We start from the raw sequence: 21,568 nt of genomic DNA, 5'->3' as shown, positions 1-21,568 counted from the left end.
CCAAAAAAAAAGAAAAAAAAAAAATCACCTCTCAGGCTTTGGGTTTATTGTGGTCGTTCTGATCTAGCCACAGTCACGCTGCAGGGGAGGAGGCTGGCTTTCCGCTGCAACGGTTTTTAACCCGTGACGCACTGGCACGGCCTCACGGAATGAAACAACTGCTCCACCGACGATTGTTTTTCAAAAAAAGAGTGAATAATAATAATAATAATAATAATAATAATAATAATAATAATAAAGTAGGAGAACTTGAGGGCAAAGATCCACGAGGCACAGCTCAAGGTTCAAATAAATCACAATGCTGTTTTTTTTTTTATTTTTATTCTTTTAATCCTGTAGGCCCCTTTTCCAATAAAATAGAGAAACGACCCCAAATTTGCAGTCGTTTCCTGATCAGGTCCATAATTTGCCCGTGTCAGGACGGGCACCCTGGGCTGCCAACGCCGGCGGGGTTCGTTTCACCCCACCGGTTCTCTCCGGAGCCGACGAGTCAGTGATTGCCCCCGTTTTTGGTCGGGGTGAGAACGGAGCCGACCTGTTTCTTCTGGACCACCGTGTTTCTTCACGGGTTACGCTGCCACGACCTAAAACCTCCTGAGCCCCTTGTTCGGAGAACCGCGCTGAATACTCCGGCTGGGCCTTTCTTTAGTATAATTATCATGGTTGTTGTTATTATTACAATAATTACCCTTATTAGTGTAATTATTTTTGCAAAACGGGGGTATTTTGTCCCTCCGGCGGCCCCGTACGTGGCGCCCTCGGGCCGGCGTAAACGGCCTGTTCTCGTCTCGCCGCCGCTCTCGAAGGAGAGGCGAGATGTCGGTCGCCATCTTGGAAGCGGGCAAACGGCCCGGCTGCCGCTGCTAGGGTGGTGTTTCCTGGGAGGAGAAGGGGGAAGGACGGGGAGGTGGTACGGATGAGCCCACCCCGAAGGGGCTAGAGGCAGCGCGTGAAATCGCGGTGGTGGGGGAAGGAGGCGGCAAGGAGGCGATGCCCGGAGTCAAGATGGCGGCAGCAGCGGCCTCAGCCGGAGGGGGCGGAGCGCTACGGCGGCGCGGCGGGGCCAGCGCAGTTGGCGGGAGCGGGAAGCGGTTGGTGCGCGCTTGGCGCTGAGGAGCCGTTGGGAGACCCGCGCGCCTTGGGGACGCCGCCCGCCGCCATGCACGTCGTCAAGCGCGGTGAGGGCCGGGCGGCAGAGCCGGGGGCGGCCGCGGGCTGGGGGGGAGCGAGGGTGGGGGGTGGGTCACCGCTGTGCTTTGGGGGAGCCTCTGCTGGTGGGGGGGGGGTGAGGGGTGGGTCACTGCTGTGTTTTGGGGGAGCCTCTGCTGGTGGGGGGGGTGAGGGGTGGGTCACCGCTGTGTTTTGGGGGAGCCTCTGCTGGTGGGGGGGGTGAGGGGTGGGTCATCCCTGTGCTTTGGGGGAGCCTCTCCTGGTGGGGGGGGTGAGGGGTGGGTCATCCCTGTGCTTTGGGGGAGCCTCTGCTGGTGGGGGGGGGGTGAGGGGTGAGTCACTGCTGTGTTTTGGGGGAGCCTCTACTGGTGGGGGGGGGTGAGGGGTGGGTCACCGCTGTGCTTTGGGGGAGCCTCTGCTGGTGGGGGGGGTGAGGGGTGGGTCACCGCTGTGCTTTGGGGGAGCCTCTGCTGGTGGGGGGGGGGTGAGGGGTGGGTCATCCCTGTGCTTTGGGGGAGCCTCTGCTGGTGGGGGGGGGTGAGGGGTGGGTCATCCCTGTGCTTTGGGGGAGCCTCTGCTGGTGGGGGGGGTGAGGGGTGGGTCACCGCTGTGCTTTGGGGGAGCCTCTGCTGGTGGGGGGGGGGTGAGGGGTGGGTCATCCCTGTGCTTTTGGGGAGCCTCTGCTGGTGGGGGGGGTGAGGGGTGGGTCACCGCTGTGCTTTGGGGGAGCCTCTGCTGGTGGGGGGGGTGGGGGGTGGGTCATCCCTGTGCTTTGGGGGAGCCTCTGCTGGTGGGGGGGGGTGAGGGGTGGGTCATCCCTGTGCTTTGGGGGAGCCTCTGCTGGTGGGGGGGGTGGGGGGTGGGTCATCCCTGTGCTTTGGGGGAGCCTCTGCTGGTGGGGGGGGTGAGGGGTGGGTCATCCCTGTGCTTTGGGGGAGCCTCTGCTGGTGGGGGGGGTGAGGGGTGGGTCACCGCTGTGTTTTGGGGGAGCCTCTTCTGGTGGGGGGGGGTGAGGGGTTGTGGACCCTGCTCTGCACTGGTGGTCCCGGCTCCTGGCACTGAGCGTGCGCAGATGGGACGTCCATTTGCACTGGGAGTCCCGGGGTGGGGGGCTCCCCCCATAACACCAAGACTGAGGGGTGAGACTGCTCAGCCTGCTTTGGGAGGCAGTTGTGTCCCCCCCCCTCCCCGGCCACCATGTCAGTGAGCTTTGGTGTTGGTCCCTATGCCTTTAATCAAGGACTCCCTAACCCCACTCCCAGCACCCTTCAGATGGTATCAACTCTCTGGCCTCTTGTCCCAGAAGGGGACCCCAAATGGTATCAAAGCCTTAGGGCTGCTTCCCCTTCCTCTGCGTATTGTGGGAGCTACTGGGGACTGGTTCCCCTCTTCCAAGGTAGTGCTGTGCCCTTGGGCGCAAGCCTCAACTCTTAGTTTGCAGGACCTTTACTTCTACTTGCAAGCAGGTCCTTTTTCCCACCTGCTGAGGTAGCACTGATCTGTGAGCTGGTTCCTCATCCTCAAGTGAAGGGCCATCAAGAAAACACTGAGCCTCGGGAGGGATCCTCGGCTTCAGGCTGAGGGGGGCCAGAGATGGCCCTGAGCTGGACTTCCCGTCCCCGCAGTGGTTGTCCTGAGAAATGGGGTCATTCAATTTCTGCACAGGTGGAGTTTTATGGGGTGGAAATTTCTTGGTCCTGTAGTGGGTCCTCATGCCCCCCTTGAAGAGTAGGAGCTCCCTGTTTTTCTTCACAGTGCTGAGGCCTGGACCTTTGAGTGTGGGATCGCATGTCTAGTATTGATCTCCTGGGGCAAGAACACCCCAGGAGTAGAGGGCTAGCAACCCTTCTCCCTGCCTCTTGAGCCTAGACAGGAAACCTGAGCAGGTGGTACTTGGTGATTCCCATCCCAACTTCCCCCAGAAGAGGATCGGCTCCTTGTTGTGTGATCTCCTGGGCAGGAGGATACTGTTTTTAACTGGTTCTTAGTGTAACGGGAGCTGTTGTGTTCGTAACTTCTTCCCCAACAGATGGACGCCAGGAGCGTGTCATGTTTGACAAGATCACGTCACGCATCCAGAAGCTGTGCTATGGGCTCAACGCTGACTTTGTTGATCCAGTGAGTCTATCCTTTCTCCTGTTGTCCTCTTCTCTGCCCCTTGTGGTGGTCTTTGCTAAAAGCCAATAGTTTTGAGCAGATGCTGTCTAGTTTTTTTTCCTCGCTTTTAGCAAAGGAAAAACCAAGCATGGCAGCCTGTGCAGGAACTGTTGGCAAATATATTGACTACTCTATTTTTTTGTAATGTGTTTCTTCTAGCTGTTCATATTTTGGGTTTTTTTGCTTCACAAGTACAAAGTCTGGGACTGGGTTTGGGGGAAGTGATTGTCCTCCTTGTACTTAAAGGGTTGTTTGTTGCTCCAACTCAACTGTTGCTCTTGTCATCATCACTATTATTGTTATTATTATAAATGTAACAGATCCCAAGTCTCGTCAGGCTTTTATAAAGTCAAGCTGCATTTGGAGTTTTAAAACTTCCAAGCAAGTACAGTTTTAATGTGACTTTTATTCCACATGCTTTGCTGCTACTTTATTCTAGCCTTTAGGAAAGTGTCTGCCTGCAGAGAGAAAGTTCTTGGTGATTGACGGTTTCTGTTTTCTTTGCTCTTTCCCTGCTCTCTCTCTGGTCCCAATATCACTTGGTTTAAAAACTTTAGGAGTCAGTACTTTATCAAGAGGGTTTTGTACTTTAATTAGTTTTTCTGTTCAAACAGAATGAAAGGCACTGCTTATAGTGAAGCATATCTTATATCTTTTAAATGGTTGAAACACCAGGTATTTATTTATTTAAGCAAAAGATAGCTAATCTGCAGAATTTTGCTTTTTCAGGCCCAGATCACCATGAAAGTGATTCAAGGGCTGTACAGTGGTGTCACGACAGTGGAACTGGATACTCTGGCTGCTGAAACGGCTGCAACTCTGACTACCAAACACCCTGACTACGCTATCCTGGCAGCGAGGATTGCAGTGTCCAATTTGCACAAAGAAACTAAGAAAGTGTTCAGTGGTAAGTCTGCCCGGGGGCACTTGGATAGCAGCTAGTCAGAAAGGAAGTGGGAGTTTTGGAGGATATAAATATGTGAACCTCTTTATTAGCAGAAATTAAGTACCTAGGCCAACTAAAAATGCCATGGAAATGAAAAACATCAGTTTGATGCATGTCACAAGGAAAATCAAATTGTCTGTTTTGTGAAAAATATCTGTATAAAAGAGATTGAAGAATGTAATTGGTTGAAATTAGGATGCACCCAGTTTCTTTTCATACTTCCAGGAAAAAAAAAAATCTCAAAACTTGTGAAAAGAGAATCAATTTGAAAAGCTTATTGCTTCTAAAGTGGAATTGCCTGCTGAATTTTATGTTGGCTAGACAGAAATTCTCTAGCTGTCACTGAATCATGAATTTTATTAAAAAAAATACTCTAAGCAAAGTACCCTTTTAGGGTCAATAGAAAATAATAATACTGAGCAGATAGAAAAGAAGTTGGAGAGTGTTATGAAGGTGAGGGGTTGTATGCACGTAGAGCTGGAGGGAGTTATTTTGGAGGATGAGTAGTCCTGCGTGTTAAATCCTTGAAAACTAATGACAAAATATGTATACGTACGTCTGTGGGTGACTTACTTTGTCTTTCTTTTTAAATACGTTTCTGTTGCAGATGTGATGGATGATCTCTACAACTATGTAAACCCTCACAATGGGAAGCACTCACCAATGATCTCCAAAGAAACTCTAGAGATAGTTTTGGCCAGCAAAGATGTATGTAACATTTTTCCACTTCTAAAGTTCTGAAGATTCAGTGAACTATTTTAGACAATTTATTTTTCTTATTTCTGTGTGAACCATGTCTGCTTTAGCCCAAGAAGGCCAATACAGAAACCAGTGGAGATAAAGAGAAGGTGTTGGAATTTCCTTCATTTAAGGATATTCCTGTAGCAAGATCTGTTTTCTTAGATGTCCTCATTGTCATAATCTGTGCAACTAATTAATTAATTTTGAAAAAAGCGCCTTTTGATGTAGCAACTTCTTTTATGTGCACAGAAGGGAGAGATCAGGTTTGGTGTCTAATTTCAAGTTGTTCCAGTTCTGTGTTCTTATCGAGAAGGCACATTCACATTTTGATTCTGTCTTCTGTTTCTTAGTATCTAGTTAGAGACTTCAGTAAAATGTAGCCAATGATTGTGCATTGTACTTGAAAAAATTTGTTAAAACTGTGTATTTGTTGTTTCAGAGTAAGTGCTGTTCCATGCTTTATTCCCTCCTGTCTGGTATCTGTTTCACTAGATTTGTGAGGCCAGAAAAACTGAACAATGAAAGCATTGTTATACTGAAAATATGAGCCACAAATAATCTGAATTTAAATATAAATCTTTCTCCATATTATTTCCTCTCAGCGCCTGAATTCTGCCATTATCTATGACAGAGACTTCTCCTACAACTACTTTGGTTTTAAGGTAAAAAGCACATTTCTCTTGATATGAAGACTGCTGTTTTGATATTGTTTTGGAACTGAGTCTGTTGGGGGGGGGATGGGAATCCTTGCAGAATCATCTACATTTGTCAAGGAGGGCACTGGGGTAGATGGCACATTAGTGGGATTGTTAAAAGAAAGAGTACCTGCGTAAAGCAGTTCCCAAGATGCGTGAATCATGTACTTTCTTCTTGGCTTTGCTGTGCATCTCGATGTGACTTTCTCCTGTTTGCTTCTTTGCTATTCTGTCAGCCACAAAAGCTTTTGAAACCCCCTGAGTGCGTAGACAGAAGTGGTGGGCTGTATTCCTTTCATTCCTTATGGCGTGGTGAACCCAAGTGATCCCGTGTGATTTTTATCGGGCAGACTTGAACCTGCCTTGGGGCAGAGAGAGGGATGGAATGACCTCACGGGAGTCTTCCTCACTCTGTGCCTGTAACTCCATGCAGAGGGCAAGGGCCAAAAGGATCTCTGTGCAGCACAGACCTGTGTGCTTAGTTCTCTCCTCTGCTGCTGTCATGCACGGGTAACCTACAGTTCAGTTAAATTTAGTTAGGGATTGGGAATGGAAGTGCACGGCATAAACTGAAACTGCTGAAGGAGAGGGAGTACAAGGTGAGAGGATTGTGTGTGTGGGAGAACAGCAAAAATCCTTTCATCATCAAAACCCAGAGCTTCCATCTGGAATGACTCCAAAGTTATGTCAAGTGGCGTCTCTCTTTGTCAGAAGAAAAATAGTTATCGAGATAGCAGGGAAGCTAATTGTCTGGTGGGATTACTGACAATTTCCTTGCAAGGGGCTGCAACTCTTTTGCCCCTTGGCTGTTGTAATATTTTAACTGTTGAGCTCTAACATTTTTGCAGCAAATAGTACTGAATGCTGTTGGAAGCTGCCCAGCTCATGCCATTCTCAAGGAAATAATCTAATTCTTAATGATCCAGAAAAGGGATTTTTGTTTCTCCCCATTGTTTCGTGTAACAGTTGTTCTCAGTGTGTCATCCCACGCGTTTGTCATCTTCCATGCTGCTGGAACAGTCTGCCCCACAAACAGTCCAGTCTGCTGTGCCCCCACCATCTGCTCCTCTTGGTCTTCTCTTAACATGCTGTTCTTTGCTGAATTGTTTTAGGGCATGACTCGGTGGGCTCTCTGGAGGGTTAGCCAGAGAGTGTTCAGCTTTCCCATAGGCCTGGGTACTTCAGATACGTTCTTGGCCTTTCTGACTCTAACAGAACTAGCGATCTTTGCCTGGAACTGTGTAGGGGGGACTCTTCTGGCAACAAGCATGTGATATGGTGCCTTCCGGCTTGGGGGAAGTAAGCTGTAGTGAGGAAAAAACTAGAGGGTGTAAAGACCAGAGCAGGTGCTGAAACTGCATAGGCAAGGATGGAAAGAAGGTGTCTTGAAGTGGGGTGTGTGTGTGCACGTGTGCGCATGCAAATATATGCGGCTCCTGACATCTCCTCCTGTAGTTACTGCTGTTAGTAATTCTCTTGACCACTTCTGTCTCTGACTGAGCTTTGCTCCATGCCTGCTCCTTTTTAATTCCTCCTTTTGTTTTGTCATTAATTTATTAGGCACAAGCTGAAAAGGCATCTCCTTTAATTGTAGAACTACGTATTTGTCATTTTGTGTGTTCAACACCCGGCACAGCAGGACTGGGATATAGGTTACCCAGAAAGCGTTACAGTATGATTGATAATACTATTAAGGAGGGGTGGAGTTGTGGAGAACAAGCACTCCCTTGTCTTCCAGCCTTAATTCACTGTGGGGTGAAAGCTAGTCTTGACCTTCTTACTCGATACTCCACTACCAATCCATACTCCAAAGCACAGAGCCCTCAGGGTTGGGGTCTTGTAGCGGACTTCTGTCTTTAGTCGTTAGTCACCTAATATCCTATGCCATTAACAAGACCGAGGAGTGGAGTGCAGGGTTGGCGCCTCTGTTGAAGCCTGCGATAAGGAGCAGGAAGATGCTTGTAGTTTTTTGCAATAATAAGATTTTTTTTTTAACTGAAATCCAAATGGTTATTAAAATGCACTCTCTTTTTTTTAAAGACTCTAGAGCGCTCCTACTTGCTGAAAATCAACTCAAAAGGTAAGAACCGTCTGTATCAGTTTAATGTGTTGTTTAAAAGTCAAGGCCTTGGCTCAGAACAGGGGGTGAGGAGGCAGATAGGCTGCCTCGTAGCCTTCAGGAAGGCATTCTAGCGAAGCATTGGCTACTGTTTCGAAAAATAGCAACCAAGCAACATGTTTGTAATAGATCTTCTCTGGGCATATACAAATCTCTTTTTTTCCCCTAAGAATCTAACATTTTTTTGTGGCTGTGGTATGCTTGCATGGTCACGAAGAGCAGCACTGTGGCAAGTTTGGCACACCCGTGTAAATAATGGCAGCGTGAAAGAAACAGCTACGCTTCGCCTGTCTATTATAAGGACTCTAGTGGTTCGAAAGCTGCCTACTCTCTAGGGTGTAGAAGGTGCAGATAACTAGTTCTATCGCAGGCTGATAACTTGTTCCACAGTGCTAGACACTTTTGAATAAGTTTGAAATTCCTAGGACACCAGAACAGTGAGAGGTTAATTAGAGTTCAGTAAACCTAGAGAGCACTTAGATGCTGGACTGGATATTCAATTGGATTTTAACTTTTAGTACAGTGTTTCCCCCCCCGGCCTCGTGTGAGCAGTCAGGGATTGGAACGGGTTGCCTGTGAGAGCAGCCAGGTCTTGGAACAGGTTGCCTGAAAGGTTATGGAGTCCTCCTTCCTGGAGGTTTTCAAGATCTAACTGAATAAAACCCTGAGCAACCTGGGCTGATTCTCTTAGCTGGCCCTTTTTTGAGCAGGAGATTGGACTAGAAACTTCTCAAGGTTCCTTCCAACCTGAGTTACTTTGTAATTTGAAAACAGTGGCTCTAACCTGGCCCATTAAACTGCTGCTTGTAGCTTATTGCTTCACCTCTGCGTCTGTCTGAACTAATTGTAAATGTCACACTGATATTCTTCTCCCTGACCCCTCTTGTTTGTCATGTCTAGTTGCCGAACGTCCCCAACATATGCTGATGAGGGTATCGGTGGGAATCCACAAGAATGACATTGATGCTGCGATTGAAACCTACAATCTTCTGTCTGAAAGGTGGTTTACCCATGCCTCGCCCACGCTGTTCAATGCAGGCACCAACCGGCCTCAGCTTTCCAGGTACCCTTGCCTTGTGAGTTTGCCTAATGCAGACTTGGACGAAGATTAGGTTTTGGAGATTGGGTCTTTTCAAATGAAATGCTCCGTCGCAGTTCCATTTCTGTTTAAGTTTTGAGAACTGTTTGCTGTCAAGTTTAACTTCCACTTTACAAGCTATGGTTTTTGTTTTATTTATTTGCTTTGTGTAGCATGTTAAAGATTCAGTATTTACCCTTGTTTTTCTGCAGCCCTGATAAAACTTTGTTTGATCTGTGTTTTCATCTTTATACGCTAAAGCTGTTTGTTTCCATTAGTTGCTTCCTGCTATGCATGAAGGATGACAGCATTGAGGGAATCTATGACACTCTCAAGCAGTGTGCACTGATCTCAAAATCTGCTGGCGGGATTGGTCTCGCTGTGAGCTGTATCCGAGCCACGGGCAGCTATATTGCTGGGGTAAGTGTGCGGACGGTGTACCCAGCAGAGATTAGCCTGCTGGTTTTGGTAAATATCTATACTGCAGTTGCCAAGTCAATGCTGCTTCTACCAAGTAAGTTTAACACAGCAGTTAGTCTAGCTCAGCGATCCTTCCCTTTTCAGTACAACCTAAGATGAGAAGGCTGTTTTTCCCTGGAATTTTGGCTTCCTAATGGAAGTCCTTTGAAAAAGAGGATCAGATCTCACTCCATTGTTTGATCAGACAATTCTTTACAGATTAGCAGCCTAGGGGCGTGCTTATAGACTCATGTATTAGCTGTTTTTCTTTTTGTATGTCTAACTACTTAAGATGATCTGTGGGTTTGTTTTTTTTGTTCTGTTTTTTGGTTTTTTTTTTTGGTCACAATGTATGTAACCTCTGTAAGTGTCCAGATTAAATAATGTGGAGGAAAGTAGTTAAGATGATGCATCTTATTAACTCCTGGGGCAGTAGCTGCTACCTGTGTCTCTGTACTTCAAAAAAGAAAAACAAACAACCCCCCCACCCCCCCAAAGAACTGATTGGGGTGGTCAACTGCTAGTTTTCAGCATGGGAATTATGCTGACTGACAAAAGGCATATGGAAAATGCAGGCCCGTCTCTTCAGGCAGTTGTGTTTCAGTACTGGTGTGTTTTTTTTTCCTGTGCCTCTGCAGACAAATGGAAATTCCAATGGGCTTGTTCCAATGCTCAGAGTCTACAACAACACTGCTCGCTACGTGGACCAAGGTGGTAACAAGGTACCCGCTTTCCATAAAAGTGGGGTGGTGAGTGGCACCTCTGATCAGTGGAAGAGATTCTTCCACTGATGTGGAAAAGTGACCCGGTAGCACCAGAGAGCAGGTGGAGTGGTTATAGGTAGCATATAATTAAAACAGTACTTTTCACCTCTTCTTGTTGATATTCTGGTGTTCCCCTTTCACTATGAATTTTATCATGCAGTTATATCTTTTGGTATATGTCTGTATATGTAGAATATGCATATGTAGAATATAGGTGTGTAAGACTGACCTCTTGTATAAGTCACTCCTTGAGTACCTTACATTGGATTAAGGTGTAAGACTGTGTAAAAAGTTTCTTGATATGTATCCTCTGTACTCAAATAGTGCAAAATCAAAGGTTCATGAAGCTCCTGTTGACAGAGGAAATAGATTTTTGATACTGTGGGGTTTTTTTTGCTTTTTGTTTTAACTAAGAATTTGGAGTTAGCAGTATGGCAAAGCTTAGTTCCAATAAATGAGAGCAAAAGTAACACAGCACTCTGAAATTGCCTTTACATGACTATAAAACTAGGCCCCAGATAGTTTAGGATACTGTGCGCACTCAGCAGCGGCGTGGGAGATGTTTTTTTTGAGGGCAGTTTGTTCTGATCCTGACTATATTTTACGCATCAGAGACCTGGGGCCTTTGCCATCTACCTCGAGCCATGGCATTTGGACATTTTCGAATTTCTTGACTTAAAGAAGAATACTGGGAAAGAAGAGCAGCGAGCCAGAGACCTTTTCTTTGCCCTCTGGATCCCTGATCTCTTCATGAAGCGAGTTGAAACCAACCAGGTAAGAAGCTCCACTGGTGCAGGGTAGGTCTGTTAATGGAGAAACAGCAGATCAGCCCTGGGATGGAATTCAAGAAGTGTTGCAGAGCTGTCTTCCTAACAGCAAAGGAACTTTCTAAAAGAGCTACTGTGCCCGGATTGAGAACTAGGGTGTGCAAGTAGAGAACAGAGCTGGAGAACTCCAGTAGGATACTTTGCTTCAGTGCTTAATTTTACAGTCCATGGCTTAGGTACCAATACTGTTATGCTAAATTTTTACTCTGGAGTTTCCTTAAAGCATCAAACTCCTCTCAGTAAATTGACCTTCATGTGGCTGATTTTATTTGCTTTAATATGGGTTGTATTATGAGAATCAGTCATTTCAGGACTAAAAATTCAGTTTGATCAAATTTATTTAAAAACAGTTATGAATATTTTTGACTAGCCTGAGAAATGCCTTCCTTTAGTTTGCTCACAGAGTTAGTTTCTAGTTTTTCAGGATGGGAAAAGTAATGTATTTTCATATATATAGCAAGATGTGCTCATGTTGGTACTGCATGTTTAACTGATATGTTCTGCTGATGAAGTTGAATGCTGTTAACAACAGGGTGTTTAAAAGGTTTCTCTGAATACTTTTCCTTCTTACAGGATTGGTCCTTAATGTGTCCAAATGAGTGTCCTGGTCTAGATGAGGTTTGGGGAGAAGAATTTGAGAAGCTGTATGAGAGGTAAGTAAAGTGGACAGACCTTTTAGTCTGGAACTGCCCTTGTTGTGGTGTCTGGGAGCCAAAGCACAGGTATGTGGCGTTGGCTCACAAGTGGTCACCAAGTTCCATTATCAGATTGATAAAAGGACAAAGACAGGGAATGTCTAGTTGCTGTTTGCTTCAAACTGTGAGCTGCTCAGAGTAGGACTGCATACAAATGATGATTTAACTTGTTAAAGGGAAACTCTGAAATGATCCCCGCTTAAAGCGGTAGATGACGTCGTTTTGAACTAGTTGTACAGGCTGTTGTAGTGAGAGCCCAGTGAAAGCTTTCTGCTTCCTTTAAGCAAGGACAATCTTGGTACCCTGCTTCTAGGGTAATTCAGAGCTCACACAGATCAGAAGCAAATGGGGTCCTGCCTTCCTGGGAACCTTGTGTTGTGTTAAGAATGATTGTCTTCCACTGTTATTTTTGGAAAGGCTGGGCATTAATAAGCACCATGTGCCTTGTTGCAGTTATGAGAAGCAAGGCCGTGTCCGCAGAGTGGTGAAGGCTCAGCAGCTCTGGTATGCTATCATCGAATCCCAGACAGAGACTGGCACCCCTTACATGCTCTACAAAGACTCCTGCAACCGGAAGAGCAATCAGCAGAACTTGGGGACCATCAAATGCAGCAACCTCTGTACAGAAATAGTGGAGTATACCAGCAAAGATGAGGTAGGTGGAGAATGGGAACTTGCAGCATTTAGGAAAGCTGTGATTGTGCCTGTCGCAGCTTTCTAGGATATGTCTGCCCTTTAGCTGGGGAAGGGAACAGATAACTGAGAACATTCGGGGGATGTTTTGACTTGAGTGCTTACAGCTATTCCATTGAGTCTGCATATGTGGGTTTCCCCTTTCCTCCCAACTCCCATGGAAGATTTGGTATAAACCAAGATATTCATTAAAGCAAAGGAGAGGTGAGCTTGGCAGAGAAGTAAGCTGCTGGGCTTGCTGGTAGCTGATGTAAGCACCTCTTAAGCCAACGCTTTAGTAAAACCCATGCCGCTTTTACTCTCGGACTTGCATTTCAATAACAGTTCCCCCCAAGTTTCCTACGTACTTCCCTAACATAGATGATCTACAAAACAAGCCATGTTTGTACTGCAGCATCGCTAACAAAGGCGAGCTCATGCTCTTTGGCATGTTCATAAACTTCTGAGTAGTCTAGAAGAGATGGAGTGCCATTGTGCCTGCCTGGACTACACAAGAAATCTTGGTCGACTTGTTTTGATTCTTCTGGGGTTGGAAATAATGATAGTGTTAAAAATGATCAAGAAAAGGCCCCAGTGTAGTCTAGGCCTCGTACTGAGATCAGCTGCTGATTCTGGCAATACAAGAAATGGTTAAGTTCAGTTTCTGGAAGGACGATTTATGGATAGCAGGACTGACCAAGCCAGGGAACTGATTTTTCCTGGTGATACTTGTGCCTTGATAGCTACTAAACTTCATTGGATTGTTGTTATCCTTTTTGCAACTCATAAGTGTGTGTAGAAATGAGAATAATGTTTTTCCAGCCTTGCAGCTTGCTGGGTTCTGTGTTTTCCACTCTTTATTTCCATACAGTTTGGATAGAGAAGAAACTCAGGGACTGGGATTGTGTGCACTTTGCATGGGCTGTTGGCTGATATGCCTGTTCTTCCCCTCCTGTCCCCTGCCCTCTACAGGTTGCAGTTTGTAATTTGGCCTCTATAGCCCTGAATATGTACGTCACTTCAGAGCACACATATGACTTCAAGAAGCTGGCTGAAGTCACTAAAGTTATAGTCCGAAACCTGAACAAAATCATTGATATCAACTACTACCCTGTGCCAGAGGTGAGTAGTGTGCTGAGCGGGTATGGGGCTGAACGAGTGCCAAGAGCGTGGTGATAAATTAGCTGCTGTTCTGTAGCAATTTGGGTTCAGTCTTCAGCAGAAGGAATCAAAGAGGGTTTTTGTAAAACTGTTTGGGCAAATAGTTGGGAGTTCTGTTAGCTACTTGTCTGCAGATGTTGTCTGTTGCTAGTGACTTCTTCAGCTCCAACCCAGAACAGTTCCTTAGTGACGCAGTCACAGAAGAGAGCCTTCCCTTGAGATGGTTCTGCAGTTTTTTCATTTGTGTGGATTTCCATGAAGCACAGAACAGCACTAGAAATAGTGAAAAGCAGATCCTGGGAAGATCTCAAGAAGGTGTAACTCAGTCTTGAGGTGTTGGTTTTATGTGTTTTTGGGAGGGTGCACAGACAGCTTTTTAGGAGGAAGGTGGAGAGAGGGGATAGCAGTTGAAGAAGAATGGGAGCAGAGATTGTTGCCTTGCGAGAACATAGGAGGACAAGCAGCAGAGCTGAATGCTGAGACTGGCATTGGAGGAGGAAATAAGCAAATACCCAAAGTGTGAAGCCAAGATTGGCAAGGATCAGATTTTTGAAGCACATGCAGTTAGAATGCCTGAGTTTTTAAATGTCTTCAGGGGCCTGGTTTTCAGGAAGTGCTTAGTGTTCGTTTCTAAATCATGACTCCTTTTTTGTGTGTCAAATTGAAGATTTAAAATCAGTGTTCACTCCTAACAGACTTAATCTAGATCTTCAATTCCTGCCCTACCAAACAGCAAGCTGTGGGGAACTGGGCTGAGTTGGAAGCTGGGTTATTGCAACTGGGTGAATGGTCAATAAAAATGAAAGCAAGTGTAGAGGTGAAAATTCCTTCCAGAGGTCCCTTCAAACATAGTACGTTCTATGATTCTGTGTGATTCTGCTAAAGTTAATTATTCTCTCTACTTGAATGCCACGCAGGCTGAACGCTCCAACAGACGCCACCGTCCCATTGGCATTGGTGTGCAGGGTCTGGCAGATGCTTTCATCTTGATGAGGTATCCCTTCGAAAGTCCTGAGGCCCAGCGCTTGAACCAGCAAATTTTTGAGACCATTTATTATGGTGCTTTGGAAGCCAGCTGTGAACTTGCCCAGGAGCAAGGACCGTATGAAACATATGAGGGTTCTCCTGTCAGCAAAGGAGTAAGTACCAGGAGCTGCGATATGTCAGGACCAAAGCTATTAAAGCAGTTAATATTACTGTGCCTGAACTTTGATACAGGAAGAAAATATGACTGAAACACCTCAAGCTGGTGATATTGCAACAATGCAAAGGGTGGTAAAGTTTCCTCCATCGTTTGGCTTTTTAAATGCAGTAGGAAATGTATAAGTTAACTTGCGATGCAAAGGAAAAATAAAAGCAAGATTCAGCCTGTGGTGGCTGGCCCCTTTAGCATAATTAAAAGTTGGAGTGTTTGTAAGCTTACGGTACAGGAGCTTAGTTGAGGCTGACCTGTAGTGAATAGTTAATAGTAATAATAGGTCAGTTTATAATGTGGTTTATAAAATGTGGAGAAAAGAGTGCTCGGTCTAAACTGGGCTACGCTTGTGTTCCTCAGATTCTTCAATATGACATGTGGAATGTCACCCCGTCTGATCTTTGGGACTGGAAAGCGTTAAAGGAGAAGATTGCTAAGTGAGTAGTCCCACACAGTTTGTATTAGATGCAAATTACGTTTTTTTTTTTTTTTTGTTTTCAGGCAGTCGGAAAATGTGTCATCAAAATACAGAGCAAGCATAAAAATGGCCCTGTCTTTTTATTTTTCAGTAGATTTTTCTTCCAAAGTGTGTATCCTGTGGATGGCTTGCTTAGGTTTATGTTCTTCCAGACCACAGCGAGCCCACCCCGTAGGCTATGATTTAGCTGAACTCTGTTTCATCTTGTACATATCAGCAGAGTGGTTTGTGTTCCGCTTGCACAAATGTAGTGACGAGTGAGGTGGAATCAGCTGGACTCGGGAACTCTTCCCCCAGCTCATGGGGCAAAGCAGCTGAGCTTTGAACGTCCTGAAGAAAGGGGTCATTAAAGTATGCAGTGTCTGTAACAAATTTGTTCAATTTGTGTGGGTTTAACTTTCAGATTTAGTCAGTCTCTTTACTGTCTAGCATATGGAGTGGTCTCAGGCTCTTTTTGTGTTTTTGCCTATGAGGGCTGTGGAGTTGTACCTCAGATTTCTTTCTTTTCTTTTTTTTTTTTTTCCTGTGTGCCCTTTCCCATGATTAAATAATTTTGGAAAGCCTCTGGTTAAAGATGAAAATAGCAAAGACTGAATTATGCTTCCATGTTAACCCACATTGCAAGTTTAGTGGAGCTTTCTTTTTTACTGCAGGTAGTCTGAAGTTTCTCAGGTCACCCTGAGAAAAAATGTGGGTGAGACTTATGAGCACGTGAGCTGAATTTGGAAAAATATGTTGATGAACTTGCTTTGTGAGAAAGAGTTCCCGATACTGGTCCTCCTAGCTCTTTGCAGACAGTATATAAGCTATGCTTTTCTTGGATCTTCTCTGTCTTGTCTCAGCTGATTGAAGCTTTCTCTTGACTATCATTGCTAGATACGGTGTCAGAAACAGCCTTCTCCTTTCTCCAATGCCAACTGCTTCTACTGCTCAGATCCTGGGCAATAATGAATCCATTGAGCCCTACACCAGTAACATCTACACACGCCGAGTCCTCTCGGGAGAGTTTCAGGTAAGCACTTGAGGCAGGTATAGCAAAGAGCTTTTCTATGTTCATACTTCTGATAATTTTTCACTGTTTACTCAGTTTGGTTAGAAGTTTATGTCAAAGGCCAAAAGTGCCAAGGAAAACATCTAACCAGACTGTCTGTGCTATGTGCTGACCATCCTCGAATATGAAAAACGGTTAAAAAAGTGCTGCTTTTCTCTGGAAATGTCCTTCATGAGACCTCAATATTGCCTGCAGGAATATTTGCTAAATTAATGACAATTAGTGAAATTAATGAAGGAAGGAATGTGCCTGCCGTTGGAAGAAGAATGGAGGCCACAGTGCTGCTTTGCAAAATCCTGAGAAAAGAGCTGTGTATAAAGCACTGAACAATTCTATAAAGGCATCATGTAAAAGGTTTACAGATGTAGAGGGGCCTGTCGCGTAGGAGAGTATGAAGCAATTTGGGTTCTGCAGGCTTGAGTCAGTGAAGAGGTCTAGATAGATAAGGAGATAATCTAACTGCTAGGGAGGTCTGGTCCGTCCTACGTTCCCTGTGGGGTGACCCCTCATCGATGTTAGTGACCGCACTCCATTTCCTCCTGGCTGCAGAACCGAATCAGATGCGTGTGGTGTGGTCAGAACAACAGGCCTGTTGTCCGGCTCCGTTGCGTAGATCAGGTGCAGGGCTGCTTGGCAGGTACCCCCAAAGAGCCCCAGTCACGTGGTTTGCTTTTTCCTCCCAAATAAACAGCCTGCACCTATTTTTATCCTTTCCGCTTTGGCTCCAGTTTTGCTGTGTTTTTAACACCCTTATTTAGTAATTTTGTCTGTGGTCAGTGAGCCTAGTGATCCAGCACCTCCGTTTCACATTTGTTGACATTCCTTATGCAGGGGAGTTCTATATCTTCCCCTTTCACTCTCTGTAATAGCCAGTAATTTCTCCGATTGCTGTTTTACCAGTTTATTCCCAGGCTGGGTGGCCAAGCACTTTCCCCTTATGTTGTCTGCAATGGCCAACGGCTTCTCATGTTGTTACCCTGTTAATTGAACCTTGGGTGTGGGCTGGCCCTCTGCACGCACACCTCAACACTAACCGAAGAGTTGTACGGTTTGCGATTCTGTACACCGTGTTGCTGAACTGCTTAAAAATCTGTGCGCCCTGGTGTGGTTTTGCCCCCTCGAGGAAGGTGCATCTGTGCCATAAGGCAGGACATACAGCTTAGCAGAATATACAGTGCTTTCATTCTTGGCCTTTGCTCCTTGCAGGTTGTGAATCCGCACTTGCTGAAAGATCTCACGGAGAGGGGCCTGTGGAACGAGGAGATGAAAAACCAAATCATTGCCCACAATGGCTCTATCCAGGTACGTGAGAGAAACGAGGGAGAACAGCGCAGGCGTTCCTACTGGTCCGAGCAGCGCTGGCTAGACGGTCTGGGGCTTATGCGCCATACAGTGCTTTGAGGTCTGCTTTACGAGTGACTCTGCTAGCCTGGGGAGCAAAAGCTGTAAAGCGAAGTGGAGCTTTTGCATGAGAAATACAAGCAGATGTGTCTGATCTCGGTGGTAATTTGGTCCTTATGGAACCTTCCTGTATAATAGAGAATTCCAACTGAAACGTACTTTTCTACTGGTTATTACTAGAACAAATACCAAATGGGGCTGCTCTACTCTATGCAACTTCTGCAAATGTTTAGAGTCCTGATTATCCTAGAGAATATAAAGGGGAGATTTCATAGCAGGGAGCAGGCTTGAGACATGAGCCAAGTGTATAATATGCAGATCCAGAAGACGTACAGGGACGAATCTGTGTGGGCTGAATTGTTTATGCTGTGAAGTTGGAAATGCTCCTGTGCCTGTTGTGCTTGGGATGATGCATGCTAATAAAATGCATCCCGCTTGTCATAGGTGAGGGGGGTAGCAGCTGCTGAGTTGCCTTTTGTTTTGTCTTAAATAGCAGCAAGGTCTTACATTAATGGCCTGTTTGAGAGCAGCTTCTCCTGTCGAATTCCCCAGAATAGGCCATGCTATTTCAGCCAGTAAGGTTTCTTTATGCTTAGATGCTTTCAGGTACAGGATGCTTGGGTTCAGTGACAGAGCTGAGCTGCAATAAGCTTTAGTTCTCGTCATCAGTAGCTGAAACTTGAGCAATCCTGAAGTCTGGTTTTCTAATGTGAATCTTTGTGCAGTCGCTGGTTACATTGCATTGGGAAACTCTTCCTATTCCTTGCAGAATATACCTGAGATTCCTGATGATTTGAAGCAACTCTATAAGACAGTGTGGGAGATCTCCCAGAAGACTATCCTCAAGATGGCAGCAGACAGAGGAGCTTTCATTGATCAGAGCCAATCTCTCAACATCCACATTGCAGAACCCAACTACGGCAAACTCACCAGCATGCACTTCTATGGGTGGAAGCAGGTATCTGGGAGAGGTGGGGGGAGAAGCTTCTTCAGAACAGATAGCAAATGGGGCTTGATAAGCTTTTTTTTTCATGAAAAGTTGTTCTCACTGATTCCTGGGAGGGTAAATGGCTGTTTTCTTCCAAGAATCAGTGTTACTAGTAAAATGTCTCTTCTTGAACAATAAAGCTGAGAATGCTTCCAGTGTTGCTGCCATGAATCCTGGCTCTTGGGCCTCACTGTGAGGCAGGTGCAGGTCTGGGCTAAGGGAGGTCAGGCTCAGCAGTCAGTCCAGAATTTGGCTGTATTGTTTGCCTGAACTCCAGCTGATGACTGCTCTTTGACTCATGCTTTTGCTCTGCAGGGTCTGAAGACTGGCATGTACTATCTCCGGACAAAACCAGCTGCTAACCCCATCCAGTTCACCTTGAACAAAGAGAAACTCAGAGAGCGAGAGAAGGCCTCCAAAGAAGAGGAAGAGAAGGAGAGGAACAAAGCAGCCATGGTGTGCTCCTTGGAGAACCGAGACGAGTGTCTGATGTGCGGCTCCTAACAGATCAGCCCTGCAGCGCCAGCAAAGTCGCTCCACCTGACTTGATTCTTTCTACGATAGATACGTCTAGTTTAACTTCAGGATGGAGGGGCTTGCTGGAACTGTGTCAGGAGCAGTGAATCACAGTAGTGTATTGTAGCTTCCCCATCCCTGAATGGGGATTGGTACACAGGTATGGCTAGGGTGCATGAGAAATTTGTATATTGCTTTTGTAGCTGGGCTTCCTGGAAATGTAGGTGCTCTTGCATGGTCTTGTAGGAGCTTTCCTGAAGAGGCAGGGAAGTGTTAATGCCATTTACCTTAAAGATCTGCCCTGGGAACTTCAGACAATGCTTCTCCTTTACTAGAGACTTGTAGTCATGTCTTTAGAGAGAGAAGTGGACCCGACTGATATGGTTTCCTTTGCTATGATAAGACCGCAGGAAGATGTCCTTGCGCTAGGCGTGTTGTATGCTTGATACAGTGCCTGTCATGGCAAAGGAGCAATTTACGTTAGGCTTAAAAAGATGGAGTGTGTGTAGACATGCCAGTGAGGCCCTTCTGCCATTTTCCTGCCATTTCTTCCCCTCCTTGTCCCCTTCTTGTCCCCCCCCGCCCCGCCTTCCCCTTCCAAAAAGTTTTTCAAAGCTGCAGACTGGTGGTCTGGGTATTGCCGGCTGGAGACTTCATCTCCTCCCTTCAGCCTGACAGGGCAGAGCATTCCACTTGGTAAATATTCCCTTTCCTCTCTGACCAGGAAATGGCAGAACTGCTGCAGCGTGTCTTATTCTGTATTCAAAACCAATCTAGCTTATCAGTCGGTTTGCTGATCATGGGCTTCCTTGCTGTCCTTGGCCAGAAAGCCTTCTGAAGTGCACATGCCATCTTCTTTCGAGAGCTGCATTTATCCACCCCAGCTAGTTATTTGATCTTTTAAAAATAAGATGTTTTTACTTCTCCACTACTTCACTCCCTGCACTAATACGATGGGGCTTCATCACCCAGGTCTTAACTATTTATTGAATTCATGTACCATACAACTAATCCTTTAATGCAGCCAAACTCAATAAAATGCGTAATGTCAAAGGAGTGAACAGTGTCTTGGGCACATTGTATTGACTAAGTGACTTGCATCAGGTGGAGGATGGGGCCTTGTTTGTGAGCGCGGCACCTACTGTATGCAGTTCCTTGCAAAGAGCTGTGTTTTAAGGCACGATGCAGGTAAAACGATGTGTGTAAGCAGAACGCTGTATTTGCTGGGGCAACGGTGCTTAACTCGGTAGGGCATCTGGTTTTGTGTCATTTTGAAGATTGAGGCTTAAGGTAGATATGAAGAAGGAGTCGAGGAAGTGCCATGTCTGTGTTCCAGTAACATGCAAAGGAAGTAGGCTGAGATCGCAGAGCAAATGAGTGACTTTGCCAGAGCTGAGGCTTGAACGCATATGGCCTGTGTTTTAGTCCAGTACTCCCCCTCTTTCTTGCACTCCAAGTTCTTACAAGGCACCACTGAAAATAACTTGGGAAGGGTCTCTCTCTGCTTGCAGAAGACGACTGTTGGGCTTAGTCACCACTCTTGGCAGCTGTGCCTCCCAAGAAATGTCACTGAAAAGGAGCTGAGAGGCCGTGGCCTTTTGCCTGCCCAAATTCTCTTTCCAGGGAGTTTGGGAAAGTTCAGAAGTTACAAGCGCTGGAGCAGGAGTGATGGAGCAACAGAATCCCTCTTGCAGAACGTGCAAACCTGAAGTGCTGGTTGGAGCGGAGAGAGTCTAGGTAGAACTGAAATGTGTTGTGCTGGGCTGTCACGAGGTATGTGGAAAGGTGTGGGCTAGAGGCAAAACTCTGCTAAGGAGCTGCAGTTTCGGACAGCCATGGATGGGCTTAGTAAAGTGAAAAAGCTGTTGGTCCCTCTGTTCTCACTTGTTGCAGGAGAACTTCAGTGGGCTGCACTCCTCTCTGCCCTGCTGCTGCTCCTGGCCGTCAGTGTATGTTGCTCTCGCATACACTGTTCAGCTTGAAGCACTGCCCTGGCTCCTGCTTTCCTGGCCTGCCCTTTGGACTGTCTCCTGCCTTCTGGCCTCTTGCTGCAAATGCTATTATCTTCTTCATGATCAAGCAGATTTTTCTGTCTGTTTCCTTAATCTCCCGGCTGCTATCGCTAGTCGGGGAAAGAGTCTGTCATTGGGTGAGTGGGCTCAGATCTTTTTCTGAAATCAGTTTCTGTTAGCTCTGCTGTGATTTGGCTAAAGCAAGACTTACTCTCTTTCCATCTTTAACATCTGCCCACTTTGACAGCGAGGTGCTGCTGCTCTCCAGGAAATCTCTCTGAGCTGCGGAGGGATAGAGCTTTCAATTAAAGGAAAAAAAAGGATTTAGATGCTGCAACCCTCGAGTGGTGGCTGCCAAAAGGCAGTTTGAAGGAGTGGCCCAGGGAGAAGCAGCCTGGGCTGTGCTCCTAGCTCGCTCTCTAACAACCCTTCGGTGCACAAGC

General features: G+C 46.2%; 1 protein-coding gene across 1 annotated transcript; it reads left to right on the top strand.

Annotated features, from left to right (window-relative positions):
• Positions 1-1,088: 1,088 nt before the first annotated feature.
• Positions 1,089-20,178, top strand: RRM1 (ribonucleotide reductase catalytic subunit M1). Its single transcript, XM_067303790.1, has 19 exons — positions 1,089-1,178; positions 3,200-3,288; positions 4,057-4,234; positions 4,881-4,981; positions 5,617-5,676; positions 7,750-7,789; positions 8,729-8,891; positions 9,185-9,326; positions 10,004-10,087; positions 10,742-10,903; positions 11,530-11,609; positions 12,105-12,306; positions 13,296-13,445; positions 14,402-14,623; positions 15,040-15,116; positions 16,034-16,169; positions 17,415-17,510; positions 18,379-18,567; positions 18,913-20,178. The coding sequence occupies exons 1-19, from the start codon at positions 1,160-1,162 to the stop codon at positions 19,099-19,101; spliced, it is 2,379 nt and encodes a 792-aa protein (XP_067159891.1). The 5' UTR covers positions 1,089-1,159; the 3' UTR covers positions 19,102-20,178.
• The last annotated feature ends 1,390 nt before the right edge of the window (positions 20,179-21,568 follow it).

Source organism: Apteryx mantelli, chromosome 1 (genome assembly GCF_036417845.1).
Source record: "Apteryx mantelli isolate bAptMan1 chromosome 1, bAptMan1.hap1, whole genome shotgun sequence".
NCBI classification, from domain to species: Eukaryota; Metazoa; Chordata; class Aves; order Apterygiformes; family Apterygidae; genus Apteryx; species Apteryx mantelli.
Note: the sequence above shows the minus strand (reverse complement) of the source record. Positions and strands in the feature narration are given on the sequence as shown.